The sequence below is a fragment of the Microcebus murinus genome, chromosome 1, assembly GCF_040939455.1.
Source record: "Microcebus murinus isolate Inina chromosome 1, M.murinus_Inina_mat1.0, whole genome shotgun sequence".
NCBI lineage: Eukaryota > Metazoa > Chordata > Mammalia > Primates > Cheirogaleidae > Microcebus > Microcebus murinus.
In genome coordinates, this window is record NC_134104.1 from 155560484 (window position 1) to 155573502 (window position 13019).

General features: G+C 60.7%; 2 protein-coding genes across 4 annotated transcripts in view; both read left to right on the top strand.

The window, feature by feature from the left end:
- SEMA3F (semaphorin 3F) overlaps nt 1-5991 on the top strand; it is a 36111-nt gene extending 30120 nt beyond the window's left edge. For both annotated transcript variants that reach the window (XM_012771338.3, XM_012771339.3), the window contains 11 exons: nt 30-169; nt 283-397; nt 537-606; nt 764-908; nt 1861-2083; nt 2710-2798; nt 2931-2972; nt 3154-3311; nt 3520-3587; nt 3836-3969; nt 4633-5991. In XM_012771338.3, coding sequence (XP_012626792.1) covers nt 30-169; nt 283-397; nt 537-606; nt 764-908; nt 1861-2083; nt 2710-2798; nt 2931-2972; nt 3154-3311; nt 3520-3587; nt 3836-3969; nt 4633-5043 — 1595 coding nt within the window. In that variant the 3' untranslated portion in view covers nt 5044-5991. The remainder of the gene's footprint in view (nt 1-29; nt 170-282; nt 398-536; nt 607-763; nt 909-1860; nt 2084-2709; nt 2799-2930; nt 2973-3153; nt 3312-3519; nt 3588-3835; nt 3970-4632) is intronic.
- Nucleotides 5896-12918, top strand: GNAT1 (G protein subunit alpha transducin 1). Of its 2 annotated transcripts, XM_076007882.1 has the most exons (10): nt 5896-5914; nt 8110-8326; nt 9415-9457; nt 9563-9704; nt 9804-9961; nt 10048-10176; nt 10364-10493; nt 10780-10933; nt 11047-11238; nt 11657-12918. In XM_076007882.1, the coding sequence occupies exons 1-9, from the start codon at nt 5909-5911 to the stop codon at nt 11235-11237; spliced, it is 1170 nt and encodes a 389-aa protein (XP_075863997.1). In that variant the 5' UTR covers nt 5896-5908; the 3' UTR covers nt 11238; nt 11657-12918. The 2 variants fall into 2 exon arrangements, with proteins under 2 accessions (XP_075863997.1, XP_012626799.1); XM_012771345.2 differs by lacking the exon at nt 5896-5914 and having other exon boundaries at nt 8061-8326.
- The last annotated feature ends 101 nt before the right edge of the window (nt 12919-13019 follow it).

The window sequence follows — 13019 nt, forward strand, 5'->3', positions numbered from 1 at the left end:
TCCCCCAGCTGACCCCTGCTCACCTGCAGACCCTTCGTTCATCCACGCGGAGCTCATCCCTGACAGTGCGGAGCGCAATGACGACAAGCTCTACTTCTTCTTCCGCGAGCGGTCGGCGGAGGCGCCGCAGAGCCCGGCTGTGTACGCCCGCATCGGGCGCATCTGCCTGGTACGGTCGGCGGCCCCGCCGCCCCTCTCTGGCCTGTCCTGGCTGTCAGCCCGGCGCCAGCTGGGTCTCGGGGCGGCTGGCTGATCTGACCCGTTCTCCTGCCGCTACCCCAGAACGACGATGGTGGTCACTGCTGCCTGGTCAACAAGTGGAGCACGTTCCTGAAGGCGCGGCTGGTCTGCTCCGTGCCCGGCGAGGACGGCATCGAGACTCACTTCGACGAGCTCCGTGAGTGACCCGGAGGCTGCGGCGGGAGGCGTGGGCGTCGGATAGGCGGTCAGGGTGCCTGTGGTGGCTTCCTCCCGGCAGGAGTCCCTGGGGCTCCTGCCTAAGGCACCCTCCCAGCACCTTCTCCCTCTGTCCCCAGAGGACGTGTTTGTCCAGCAGACCCAGGATGTGAGGAACCCTGTCATTTACGCCGTCTTTACCTCCTCGGGGTGAGGCAAGGGGCAGGGCTAGCAGTGGCAGGGTGGGGCTGGATTGAGGCTGGTGACTTGGGGAGGACCCAGCCCAAGCTGTGCGGTGGGGGCAACCCGGGGAGGGCCCTGGGTCCAGGGCCTGCCCGCCCGTAGCAGCAGCCTCCCCCGCACGCAGCTCCGTGTTCCGAGGCTCTGCCGTGTGTGTGTACTCCATGGCTGACATTCGCATGGTCTTCAACGGGCCCTTTGCCCACAAGGAGGGTCCCAACTACCAGTGGATGCCCTTCTCAGGGAAGATGCCCTACCCACGCCCCGGCACGGTAAGGACCCCACCCACCCTCACTCTCCTCTTCCTCTCCTTGGAGGCCTACTTTGGGTTAGGCCCTTTCTTTGCAGACATGGGCCCGACCATGACCGGGCTCAGAGGCAGCCGGAGAGGTGGGCACAGGAGCATGTGTAACACACAAATGTGCCACGCACACACAGCATCAGGCTGCAGAGGGACAGCCCGGATCCCGAGACAAGGACAGAGGGCTGGGTGTGGCGGGCTGCTCGCTGGAGGGCGCTCTGAGGCGCTGTTTGGGAGCTGAGGGTTGGAGGGAAGCGTCTTGCAGGCAAAGTGGAGGCAGGCTGGAGTCAGCTTAGCTGGCCAACAGCAGGCAAGCAGGTGGGGTGGCCAGGCAGGCCTGCGGGGGCTCTGCAGCGTCTCTGCAGCAGCTAGACAGGTTTCACTTTCTCTTGGTCTGACACGGCCACCGCAGGAGTCTAAGCAGGAGGGTCCCAGGGAGTCCATGTGGTCAGGACTGGGATGGGGGCGCTGGTCTCAGGAGGGGTCAGGGAAAGCCACCCCCCAGGGGTAACCTGGAGTCAAGCTGGTGGGCGGGGAGCAGGCTGAGTCCCGAGGAGAGAGCAGCCTCAGGAAGCGGGGAGAGTGCCTGATGTGCTGGGAGGGAGAATGCCAGAGAGGAAGGAGACACAGGGTGGGGAGAGGACGTGGAAGGGAGTGGTCAGCTCTGTCAAATGCTGCCACAAGGTCATGGCACTTGAGGCCAGGGCGGTAGCCATGGAATTTGGCCACGTAGGACCTTGGGACCTTGTCCAGAGCAGGACCTACAGAGGGGTCAGGGGTGGGGCAGAAGCCTAGAGAGGGGGTTGTGAGGGGAGGAGAGGGAGAGGTGGGGTGATAGACAGTACAGAGGCTTCTCCTGAAACTGGGAATCCAGCATGGCCCGCCTGGGCAGCCTGGGACTGACCCTCGTCACCTGCCTGCAGTGCCCTGGTGGAACCTTCACACCCTCCATGAAGTCCACTAAAGACTATCCCGACGAAGTGATCAACTTCATGCGTAGCCACCCACTCATGTACCAGGCCGTGTACCCTCTGCAGCGGCGGCCCTTGGTGGTCCGCACCGGTGCTCCCTACCGTCTCACCACTGTGGCTGTGGACCAGGTGGACGCAGCCGACGGGCGCTATGAGGTGCTTTTCCTGGGCACAGGTACCCGCTGCTGCTCCCGGCCCCTCCCACGCTGGGCCCACTGGGTGGGGATTGTAGACCCAGGGGGCTGGGACTCGCCTTGCTAGGGGTTGCTACAGGCTCTTCAGGGTCAATGCTGTCATCCTTACCCTTTGGAGCCTTCTCCCTATTGCTGGAATAGCTGGGGCTAGGAATGGGAAAATCCCATTCCTTCCGCATCCCCAGGGCCTGGGAGAGCAGGGACAGTGAGCATCTATGGCAGGGGCCCATGTGTGGCAGGAAATGGGTGGAAATGGTGGACACCTCCAGGATACATGGGTCCAAATACTGACGCACATGGTCATGTGCACACACACCCAGTGTGCCCACCACAGTTCCAGCAGCCCCCAACATGGGAATGTCCCAGTGTCCTGTTCTCAGCAGAGCCCACAATGAAGGTCAAGGTGGGGGCCAGATCCTGGCCATGACCCCCTTTGTCCTGGGCCATTCCCCTCTGCCCTCATCCTGGGGAAACCCTTCAACCTCGGCACAGAGCTCCTGCTCCTCTGCCCTAGGGGGGTTTGGGCCCTGGTGGGGGAAGGGGCTGAGGCTGGTGCCCCTTCCCCAGCATCCCCAGCCCCACTGAGGCCCTGCCCGGCCCGTTCCAGACCGCGGGACAGTGCAGAAGGTCATTGTGCTGCCCAAAGATGACCAGGAGATGGAGGAGCTCATGCTGGAGGAGGTGGAGGTCTTCAAGGTGGGTGTGACACCACCCAGTCCTGGCCTCCCCACCTTGACCCTCCCCCATCCCAGCCCCTGACCTTAGACCTCTAGGTCAGGGCAGATAGGTGGTGCCTGCGGTCCCAGGCTGATTTCTACCTTCTTTTAGGACCCAGCACCTGTCAAGACCATGACAATCTCTTCCAAGAGGGTGAGTCTTTGGCAGGGTGGGCTGAGGTGGGGTGGGGCCTACACCCCTTGAGGCCATGCCCTTGGCACAGGGCTAGGGAAACTGAAGCATGGGGCAGGGAAGTCAAAGAGCCTGGCCCAACTGGCTACTGATGGGGGCTGGCTGTGGAAAGGGAACTGACAGGCTCCTGCCCTGCCCCCAGCAACAACTGTACGTGGCCTCAGCCGTGGGTGTCACACATCTGAGCCTGCACCGCTGCCAGGCATATGGGGCTGCCTGTGCCGACTGCTGCCTCGCCCGGGACCCCTACTGTGCCTGGGATGGCCAGGCCTGCTCCCGCTACACAGCATCCTCCAAGAGGTGTGGACCCCGGGCCCTGGGACTTTAGCAGCCAGACCTAGGGCCCTGTCCTGGGGGGTTAGAGGTGGATGTGATATTACCCTGGGGGAGTCTGTGGGTGAGATATCACTGCCCTGGGGACACAGGGCCCTGCCCTGCATTTGAGGGGTACAGGGACCTGGGGGGCAAGCTTCCTGGGAGCACTCCTTCAGGAGCTATCCTCATCCAGGCGGAGCCGCCGGCAGGACGTCCGGCACGGAAACCCCATCAGGCAGTGCCGTGGGTTCAACTCCAACGGTGAGTGTGCCGGGCCTCACCCACTGCAGAGTCCTGTGCGACCCTGTAGCTGCTCACAGGGCCTCCCACCGAAAGGATTCTCAGATGGCTGGTTGGGGGCTGAGGGGGCTTGGGGTTTTAGAGATAGTTACCCCCTCAAGGAATGGACGCCCATGGGCACAGCCCTGCCTCCATCCGTGCCTGCAGGCACCTGCCTGTGGGCTGCCCAGAGGTGGTCCTGCGTTCACTCGGCTCCTCTTGGCCTGCAGCCAACAAGAATGCCGTGGAGTCTGTGCAGTACGGCGTGGCAGGCAGTGCAGCCTTCCTCGAGTGCCAGCCCCGCTCACCCCAGGCCACCATTAAGTGGCTGTTCCAGCGAGATCCTGGGGACCGGCGCCGAGAGGTGAGCTCCTGTGCCCTGCGGTCCCACACCACGGATGTCGGAGTCCCTCGCACAGTAGAAATCCACATGGGTGAAATGTAGCCGAGGCACCAGTCTGGGGCAGCCCTCATGCTATGAGCCCCTTGCAGGCTCCCTTCCCTCCGCAAATCACTTGAGTGAAAGTAGTCGTGTAGGAACTGTGGGACAGGCCTCAGTGTATGGAGACTGCTCATGGGTGTGTCATAGGTGTGCCTCTGTACGTGACAACGCCACACCACACCCCACTGAGGCGTACCTCGCTGTGCGAAACATCATGTGGGTACAGGGAAATCCTGTGGGGCCTTGTTTTATGGAAGTGCCTTGCAGGTGGCCCTCTTTACGTGGGTATTCTATACAAGTGCCCCAATTTGGTATTCTCATTAAATGGAAATTCTGTGTGTGCTCTAAAATTTTCTCATTGTACAGAACCCCCTTATGGTCATCCCTCTGAGAAGGAAACGTGGGTGAATGCCTTACTCAGATATCTCTTGTTATGGGGAGACTTCATGTGGGCTTTTCCTGGTATGCAGAAATCCCACATAGGTGCCTCTACATGGAATGCTCACAACGGTGGTCTGATCTGGGGGCTGGCTAGGCCAGGGGAGTGGTCACAGACCCCTGAGCCACTACTCCCCACCCCTGCAGATTCGTGCAGAGGACCGTTTCCTGCGCACAGAGCAGGGCCTGTTGCTTCGTGCCCTGCAGCTCGGTGATCGCGGCCTCTACTCGTGCACCGCCACTGAGAACAACTTCAAGCATGTCGTCACGAGGGTGCAGCTGCATGTACTGGGCCGGGACGCCGTCCACACTGCGCTCTTCCCACCTCTGGCTGTGAGCGCCCCGCCGCCCCCAGGCGCAGGCGCCCCCACACCTCCTTACCAGGAGCTGGCCCAGCTGCTGGCCCAGCCAGAAGTGGGCCTCATCCACCAGTACTGCCAGGGTTACTGGCGTCACGTGCCCCCCAGCCCCAGGGAGACTCCAGGGGCACCCAGGCCCCCAGAGCCCCAGGACCAGAAAAAGCCCCGGAACCGCCGGCACCACCCTCCAGACACATGAGGCCAGCCGCCTGAGCCCTGCCAAGGGCCAGCCTAGCCCTCGTCCCTTTTAATATAAAAGATATATATATATATAAAATATCTATATTCTATACACACCCTCCCCTGCAAAGACAGTATTTATTGGTGGGTTGAATACAGCCTGCCTCAGCGGCAGCGTCATCCAAAACCTCGGCCCATGCTGGTCAGAGACGGCAGAAAATGGAGCCTGCCTAACCAGGCCCAGCGAGTTGGCAGGGCCAGGCCAGGACCACACAATCCCCAGACTCAGCTGGAAGTCTGCTTGCTTGAAGGCCACCACCAGGATCTACGGGACACGGGGAGGGAGCAAGCCCCATTTGGATGGGGCATGGACTGCACACCTTTGCTGATGAATGCTGTCAACTGTGCTGTGGCAGAGACATGGATGCCAGGACTGCTTTGGAAACTGGGGTGGGGCTCGGGTGCACTCGGAGAAGGGAAGAAGGGGCCGTCACAGGATGCTGGCCCCTGCCTGGGTTGGGGGCACTCAGCCAAGGCCAGCCCCTTCCCAGGTATTTATTCTCTATTTATTGGGGACAGGAGAGGAGGAGTCCTGCCTGGGTGGGGCAGCACCTTCAACCCCTTCTCCCCTCCCTACCTGGGCAGGGCAGGGCCGCCCCACTCTACCTCCCTAGCTTTTCCTGTGCCACCTTGACTCAGAGGCTGGGAGAATAGCAGAGGGGCCAGGTGCAGGCAGGATGAAGGGGAGCCCTCCTTCCTGAGAGGAGAGGGGGCCATGGTGGAGGCCACGGTGGAGGCTTGGGGCCTGCAGGGGCTCCCCAGGGCTCCCTTCTGCCCACACTTCAGGTGATGGGTGTAAATAGCTCTGGGGGGCAGTTGGGTACATGGGGGGCTCCTGGCAGCCCTCTGCTGCCCAGGCCACAGCTGCCCTTGGGTTCCATCTTGCTAATAAACACTGGCTCTGGGACTAGACTTTGGCTTCTTTCCTTGGTGGGGTGCATGGAAGTTTAGAGCCACACAGGGTGGACAAGGGGAGCCAGGTGGGGAGCTGGGAAGGACTGGATTGGCCCCACAGTAAACAACCCAACATGTAGAAACCACATTTGTTCTGACAAACCTGGGCTCCTGCACTGCCAAACACCAGGCAGCGTAAAGGGTTACAGAGACCCCCAGGGCCCACTCTCAATGGGGCGGGGGAGGGTGGATCGAGCCCGAAGGCTAAAAGTGGCTCAAATGAAACATTCTCACACCTGGACAGACCCCCGCCCCCAGGGGCCAGAGTCCACTTCCCACGCATCCTGTTTACAGACGACCTTCAGTGCTCAGTGTCGAGGGCCCTGGCACCCCCTCGTGGTCTCTTTAGTCTAGCAGAGTTGCAGCCAGGTTCCAGGGAGGGAGTCCATCCAGTAGGCTCAGGGCCCACGGAGGGGGCTTCTGGAGTCCAAGATTTGGGTTTTCCGATGGGAGCTTGGGGGTGGAAAGTCTCTAGAGCCTGGGAGCTCAACACTGCTGGCTCATCCCAAACTATTTCTGGCCAGCAGTGTGCCCTGCACCTGAGCAACTCAGATCCCTAAGCTGAGACCAGCAGGCCCTAGAGCAGGTGTCCTCATACTATGGCCTGTGGGCCACATGCGGGTGTTTTTGCCCGTTTGTTTTTTTACTTCAAAATAAGATATGTGCAGTGTGCATAGGAATTTGTTCATAGTTTCTTTTAAACTATAGTCCGGCCCTCCAACGGTCTGAGGGACAGTGAACTGGCCCCCTGTTTAAAAAGTTTGAGGACCCCTGCCCTAGAGGTACCTGCAGGCAGATCCCAGTGCCCTGTCCCCAACGGGGACAGAGCAGGAACCGGGATCCCCATTCCTCCATACTCCAAGGAGCAGCAGACCTGCTCTGGGACCCTGTTTCCCCATCCGACAACAGATCTGCAAAACGTTCTCTGGAAAAGGCTGGCCACCTCTGCAGATCAGAGACTTTATGGCACCCAAATACACATGTACACATAGGCACAGGCACATGCAAGCATGTATGCACACACATGCATAAATGTACAGACGCAGGCACACATGTATGAGCATGCTATGGGCATGCTCATACACGTGCACATGGGGAAGTACACACTAACATGCATTGCACGTGTATATGCATTTGCACATTGAGGCACACACAGGTGAACCCACACAAGCACTTAAAAATATATAAGCACATGTGTGCATGAAGATAAGTGCATGAAAGCGTATTTACACATGCATACACTATATACATGTGCACACATACGTAAGCATGCACTCATAAACACGTGAAGACTCATGTAAGAGCACATGCACCCACAAAGGCACCAACACACAGGCACGTGTGTACACACAGGTATACATGCACAAATGTGTCAAGTCATTGTTTACTTGGTGCCAGTAAAGAACAGACACATACACCCAGACACACAAAGCAGACATGCATGCCCACTGGCGTCCTTTCGGAGGAACTGCCTGGGGCAGATCCAGAGCAAGTATGGGGCAAATGTAATGCCCACCTTGACTCCCTGCAGAAAACAATGCTTGGTCCAGAGTCACCCAGCTCTTCTCAACCACTGCCTGCTGTGAGACCCTTTGAGCCTCTAATTCCTCATCAGTAAAATGGGGCTGATGATAGAGGCACCCACGCCCAGGACTAGTGTGAGCTTCCAAGATAAGGAGAGTGCTGAGCCCAGTGCCAGGACGGTGGCAGGTGCTCCATGCATGCTTCTCCTGATGCACCCTCTTGCTGCCAGCTCCACTCTTACCGCCCCCACCCCCAGGGCTCCCGGGCCTATCCTCCGCTCTCTCAGCCCTGACCCTACCAAACCTGTCTCCCTTGGGCAGAGGCAAGACTATCTCCAAGGCCTCTCCTGGAAGGTGGGGGTTGGGGCACAGCCAGGGTGCAGAGTCAGCGGTTGAGGGATTGGGGCCATGCCAGCCCGATTAGAAGGGTTGTGGGGGCTGAGCTGGCTTCACCTGTCCTTGTCTCTGATTGGCTTTTGGGCACCTCCTCCAGCCCCCAAATCCCACTAAGCAGCCCCACCAGGGCCTACACAGGTCTGCGGAGAGCCAGTTGGTTGCAGGTCCTCCTGGGGCCAGAAGGGGAAAGGCCAGGCTCTTGGGATCCCCTCCATCCAGAAGAGCCACCTGCCCACAGTGTCCCTTTAACTACTGCTGGGACCATGGGGGCTGGGGCCAGTGCTGAGGAGAAGCACTCCAGAGAGCTAGAAAAGAAGCTGAAAGAGGATGCTGAGAAGGATGCTCGAACCGTGAAACTGCTGCTTCTGGGTAGGTGTATGGGCCCTCTTGGGGCAGCTGCACGACAGTGTGTATGCTGCACACTTTTGCCCTGGCTGGGCTCCCTGAAGCTCCAGCCTTTGATTTGATGGGCCTTCTGGGGAGGGCTTAGAAGCCAGGGGCTCTGTGCTGGGAGCCTCACACTGGACCCTTGGAAAGGAGAAGGTCATAGTCCTCCCAGGAGTGGGGAGCCGCTTGCACCATCCATATCCACAAACAAAAGCCTTCAGGTGCAGGGCTTTATCGTTGATAGGCCTACAAGGCAGCAAAAAAGGGGGGCAGGGTCCTGAGACCCAGTACAGAGCAGATACGGCCACATCCCTGCAGCCATGGATAGTGAGGGGCGATGGGGCTGATCCAAGCCTGCCTCTGGGTCACTCTCTGACCTCCCAAGGGGAAAGAGCAGCTTTAAGAGGGCTGGGCAGGCTCCACCCAAGCTCTCCAAGCTCCAGTCAACTAGCTGGAGGTGGGCAGAGGGACCAAGCCAGGACCCCCCTACTCCCCAAGGCAGGTTTGCTAAGCCTAAAATCCCATTAACTATGCCCGACGCCCTTGCAGGGTCAGGCTTAGAAGGGATGTCAGCTCTGTCCTCTCCCCTACCCAAAGGTTCTAATTCCCTCTGAGCCTTTTGAAGACATCCCCCACTCCTTCGTGTGAATAGGGGTCAACTCATCTCAAATAATCCCTGCATGCAGTACCAGATATTTCCACAAGGTGGCGCTCCAGGATTTCTTTATTTTGGTCTCATAGCCTAATAAAAGCTGCCTACACCAGGGTCTAATGAACTTCTCATGTCCCCGCACAGCTGATGTCATTGGCTCCCATCGTTGGCCCTCTTTTGTCACTTTCCTGACATTTACAAACGTTTGGCCGCCAGGGCGTCAGGACTTTACTATGAATTGGCGCGGGGTGGGGGTGGGGGGAAGAGAAGAGAGCAAGTGCAGGTGTGACTGGGGGTCCGGCTGGCGCCCAGGCCTCTTGCCCGTCCACCTAGCTAGCTCGGGCTGGCCCCATTTTGCGGGCCTCATTGCAGGAGGGAAAGGCAGTCAGCTTGACCTGAAGCACGGCTTCCCTTGCAGGTGCCGGTGAGTCCGGAAAGAGCACCATCGTCAAGCAGATGAAGTGAGTGGCCCCGCCCGCCCCAGGCCCCTGGGGGTGGGTGCAAACACCGGGCCTGTCCTTCCCCACCCGCCCACAAGGCTCTGATCCTGCTCGTCCTGGCCGCAGGATTATCCACCAGGACGGGTACTCGCTGGAAGAGTGCCTGGAGTTCATAGCCATCATCTATGGCAACACGTTGCAGTCCATCCTGGCCATCGTGCGCGCCATGACCACGCTCAACATCCAGTACGGAGACTCTGCGCGCCAGGTGTGCCATGAGGCGGGCTGAGTGGGGCCTCTGGGGCTCCAGGCGCCCGACTGGGTCCAAGTCCATGGTTGCCACCAACCACTCCCACCCTGCCCCCAGGACGACGCCCGGAAGCTGATGCACATGGCAGACACTATAGAGGAGGGCACGATGCCCAAGGAGATGTCGGACATCATCCAGCGGCTGTGGAAGGACTCGGGTATCCAGGCCTGTTTCGATCGCGCCTCGGAGTACCAGCTCAACGACTCCGCGGGCTAGTGAGCGCTCTGGCGGGGCGGGCCGCGGGCCGCGGGCGGGGCCCTGCACGCCCCTCCACGCGCTCACACCCTCGGGCCCCCCGCAGCTACCTCTCCGACCTGGAGCGCCTGGTCACCCCGGGCTACGTGCCCACCGAGCAGGACGTGCTGCGCTCCCGTGTCAAGACCACCGGCATCATCGAGACGCAGTTCTCCTTCAAGGACCTCAACTTCCGGTACGGCCCGCGCCAGCTCCGGGGTCTGCCCGCGCTTGCACCGCCCGCCCTCCCTGCGCTCGCCCCGCCGCAGAAGGCCCGACCCCCAGGCGCCACTCCCCTCGACAGCTCCCCGGGGCACGGGGAGGGCGGCGGGTAGGCGCGTCCGGCAGGGCGGGGCGCGGGTTCAGGCCACCACCGCCCGCAGCATGTTCGACGTGGGCGGGCAGCGCTCCGAGCGCAAGAAGTGGATCCACTGCTTCGAGGGCGTGACCTGCATTATCTTCATCGCGGCGCTGAGCGCCTACGACATGGTGCTGGTGGAGGACGACGAAGTGGTGAGTGCCCAGGAGAGTTCGAGGGCGAGGCGGATCTGCGGGCCCGCAGGCCGAGACTGCTGCGGGCGGGCGGGCAGAGCGGAGCGTTGGCCCCGGCGTCGGGAGGCGGCAAGGAGGCAGCCAGCAGCCCCTCCTGAGGGCAATGCGGGGGCTCTCTGGGAGCCCTCCGAGCGGAGGGGCCCCGCGAGCCCGGGGGTCCAGAGACCAGGCGCCGGCCGGTCGGACGCGGCCCGCGTGGGGGCGGCCGTCCGAGTCCCCGGTGCCCGACAGCCGCTGCCCTCCTCAGAACCGCATGCACGAGAGCCTGCACCTGTTCAACAGCATCTGCAACCACCGCTACTTCGCCACCACGTCCATCGTGCTCTTCCTCAACAAGAAGGATGTTTTCTCCGAAAAGATAAAAAAGGCTCACCTCAGCATCTGCTTCCCGGACTACGACGGTGAGAACCCCCGGCACGGCCGCCGGGCGGCGCCCCAGCCCCGCGATCCGGGCCGCGCGCCTCACGCCAGGGGAAGGGCTGGGGCCCGGAGTGAGCCCTCCCCTCCCCTGCAGGGCCCAACACCTACGAGGACGCCGGCAACTACATCAAGGTGCAGTTCCTTGAGCTCAACATGCGACGCGACGTGAAGGAGATTTATTCCCACATGACGTGCGCCACAGACACGCAGAACGTCAAATTTGTCTTCGACGCTGTCACTGATATCATCATCAAGGAGAACCTCAAAGACTGCGGCCTCTTCTGAGGTGGGGGTCCTCGCTGGCCCAGGCGTGCCCCTCCCCTCCCCCTTAGTTCAATCCCCCAAGCCCTGCTCCCAGCTCCCCCAGCTCCCCCAGCTCACTCCTGCAGACCCCGTCCCAGATCAGCACACCCCGCCCAAGCTCTCTGACCACCCCCACTGCCTGGCCTGGAGTTTCACTTCCACTCCCCACTGCTTCCAAGCCCCACCCTGGCTCCCCAGACTCCACCCCACTGCCACAGGCCCCTCCCCAGCTCATAAGTCCCGCCCATTTACTTTCTTTTAGCCCAGGGCCCCAGCACCCTCAACCCCACTCTCCCACCCCACCCCCAGTGTCTCAGCTTCCCGGGCCACCTCACACAATGCCTAAACCCATTAATTGTGAGTCTCAGGGATAGTGACTCGGTTTCCTTTTCTCTTCACAGGTGCCTGAAATCATGCGTGTCCCTTGCCCTGAGACCCTGTAGTCCTAGCTGCCTTGTAGTCTCAGCCCCCAGCACCCTATCAGCCCCCCAGGCCTCCTGAGCCCCAGCCTGCCGCCTCACCAGCCACAGACCCAAAGCCCTGAGTCCTGCTAGTCTTGAGGCGCAGACCCTCTGCCATAGCATACCCCCATGCCCTCAACCCCAGCCCTGCCCTTCACTGCCTGGCCGCACTGGCCTCAGGACTCACAGCAGCCAGCCCCAGCTAGGAACAGGCAGGACCTGGGGCAGCTCACAGTGACTCAGCAGTGCCCCAATGACCAATCTCTTGCAGCTCTCTTGGCCATGGGGCCCCACGGCTCACCTGGTGGGTCTGGGCTCAGCAAACAGCCCTCCCTCCCAGAGTTCCCTACGGGGCAGAGGGTGTCCCTCCTGGGAGCAGGCCTCATGCTTACCAGCAGCCCAGCCCAGCCCAGCCCAGCCACCTCCATGTGGCAAGTCTGACACCTGTCTATGCACTGGCCAGTGACTGTTCCTCCCAACAGCTTCAGGGGTCCAAAGTCCATGACAGCTCTGGCCTGTGCAGTCCCCACATAGATAAATTAGTAGTAGGGGGCAGATCTAGGCACCCCTGGGGGCCAGGGAGAGACATAAACAAGACCCTTCCCCAAATACCAGGCTCGGAGTAACCCCCAGCTCCTTCTCTAGCGGGATCTGCCCCCTCTGTCCTTGGATACCTGATCCATGCCCCACCTCCCCCACCCACACACAGTACTCTGGGCTGGCTGGCCAAGGGGACAGTGTGTTGAGGGAGGGTACTGTTGACACCAGCTATAACCAATAGCCGAGCTGTTCTGTGGGGTGACTGGGGGCAGAGTCCACCTCCCATCGATCTGCCCTGGGCAGAATATTCAGGACAGGATGGAGGCCCAGGCTGTGCCCAAAAGAGTCTACCTCAGGTGGGGTCACAAGCTAACCCAGGTGACCCTCCTGTCCCTGCCAGCAGCTTCTCTTACCCTCTCCATTCAGGGCCCTTTCCCTGGAGGGGAAACTGAGGGCCTTGCCTGAGCCATTAGTGATGAAGGCCCATTTCCCCCTCATCCCTGCTCCCGCCTTCCTCATCAACCACTGAGTCTTTGCTTATGCCCAGGGGCCAGGGCCTGTGCTGCAGTCGGGGACAAGGAGCTTCTGTCCGCAAGGCCAGGGCACAATTCTCGCTCCCTTCAGCTAGATGCGCAGACTCAGCAATAAACCTTTGCATCAGGCCCCGTTGTCCTTTCTTGGGGGGTGTCGCTTGATTGTCACAGATCATAGGCATAATTAAGTGCCCAATGCTGGACTGGGCATGAAGTGGGAAGATGCCCCT

What these genes read in the sequence shown, in the direction of transcription:
- GNAT1 (XM_076007882.1), top strand. An exon ending in CTCAACGACTCCGCGGGCTA is followed by an intron (nt 9,962 to 10,047) that starts GTGAGCGCTCTG and finishes GGCCCCCCGCAG; the next exon opens with CTACCTCTCCGACCTGGAGC. An exon ending in CTGCTTCCCGGACTACGACG is followed by an intron (nt 10,934 to 11,046) that starts GTGAGAACCCCC and finishes CCTCCCCTGCAG; the next exon opens with GGCCCAACACCTACGAGGAC.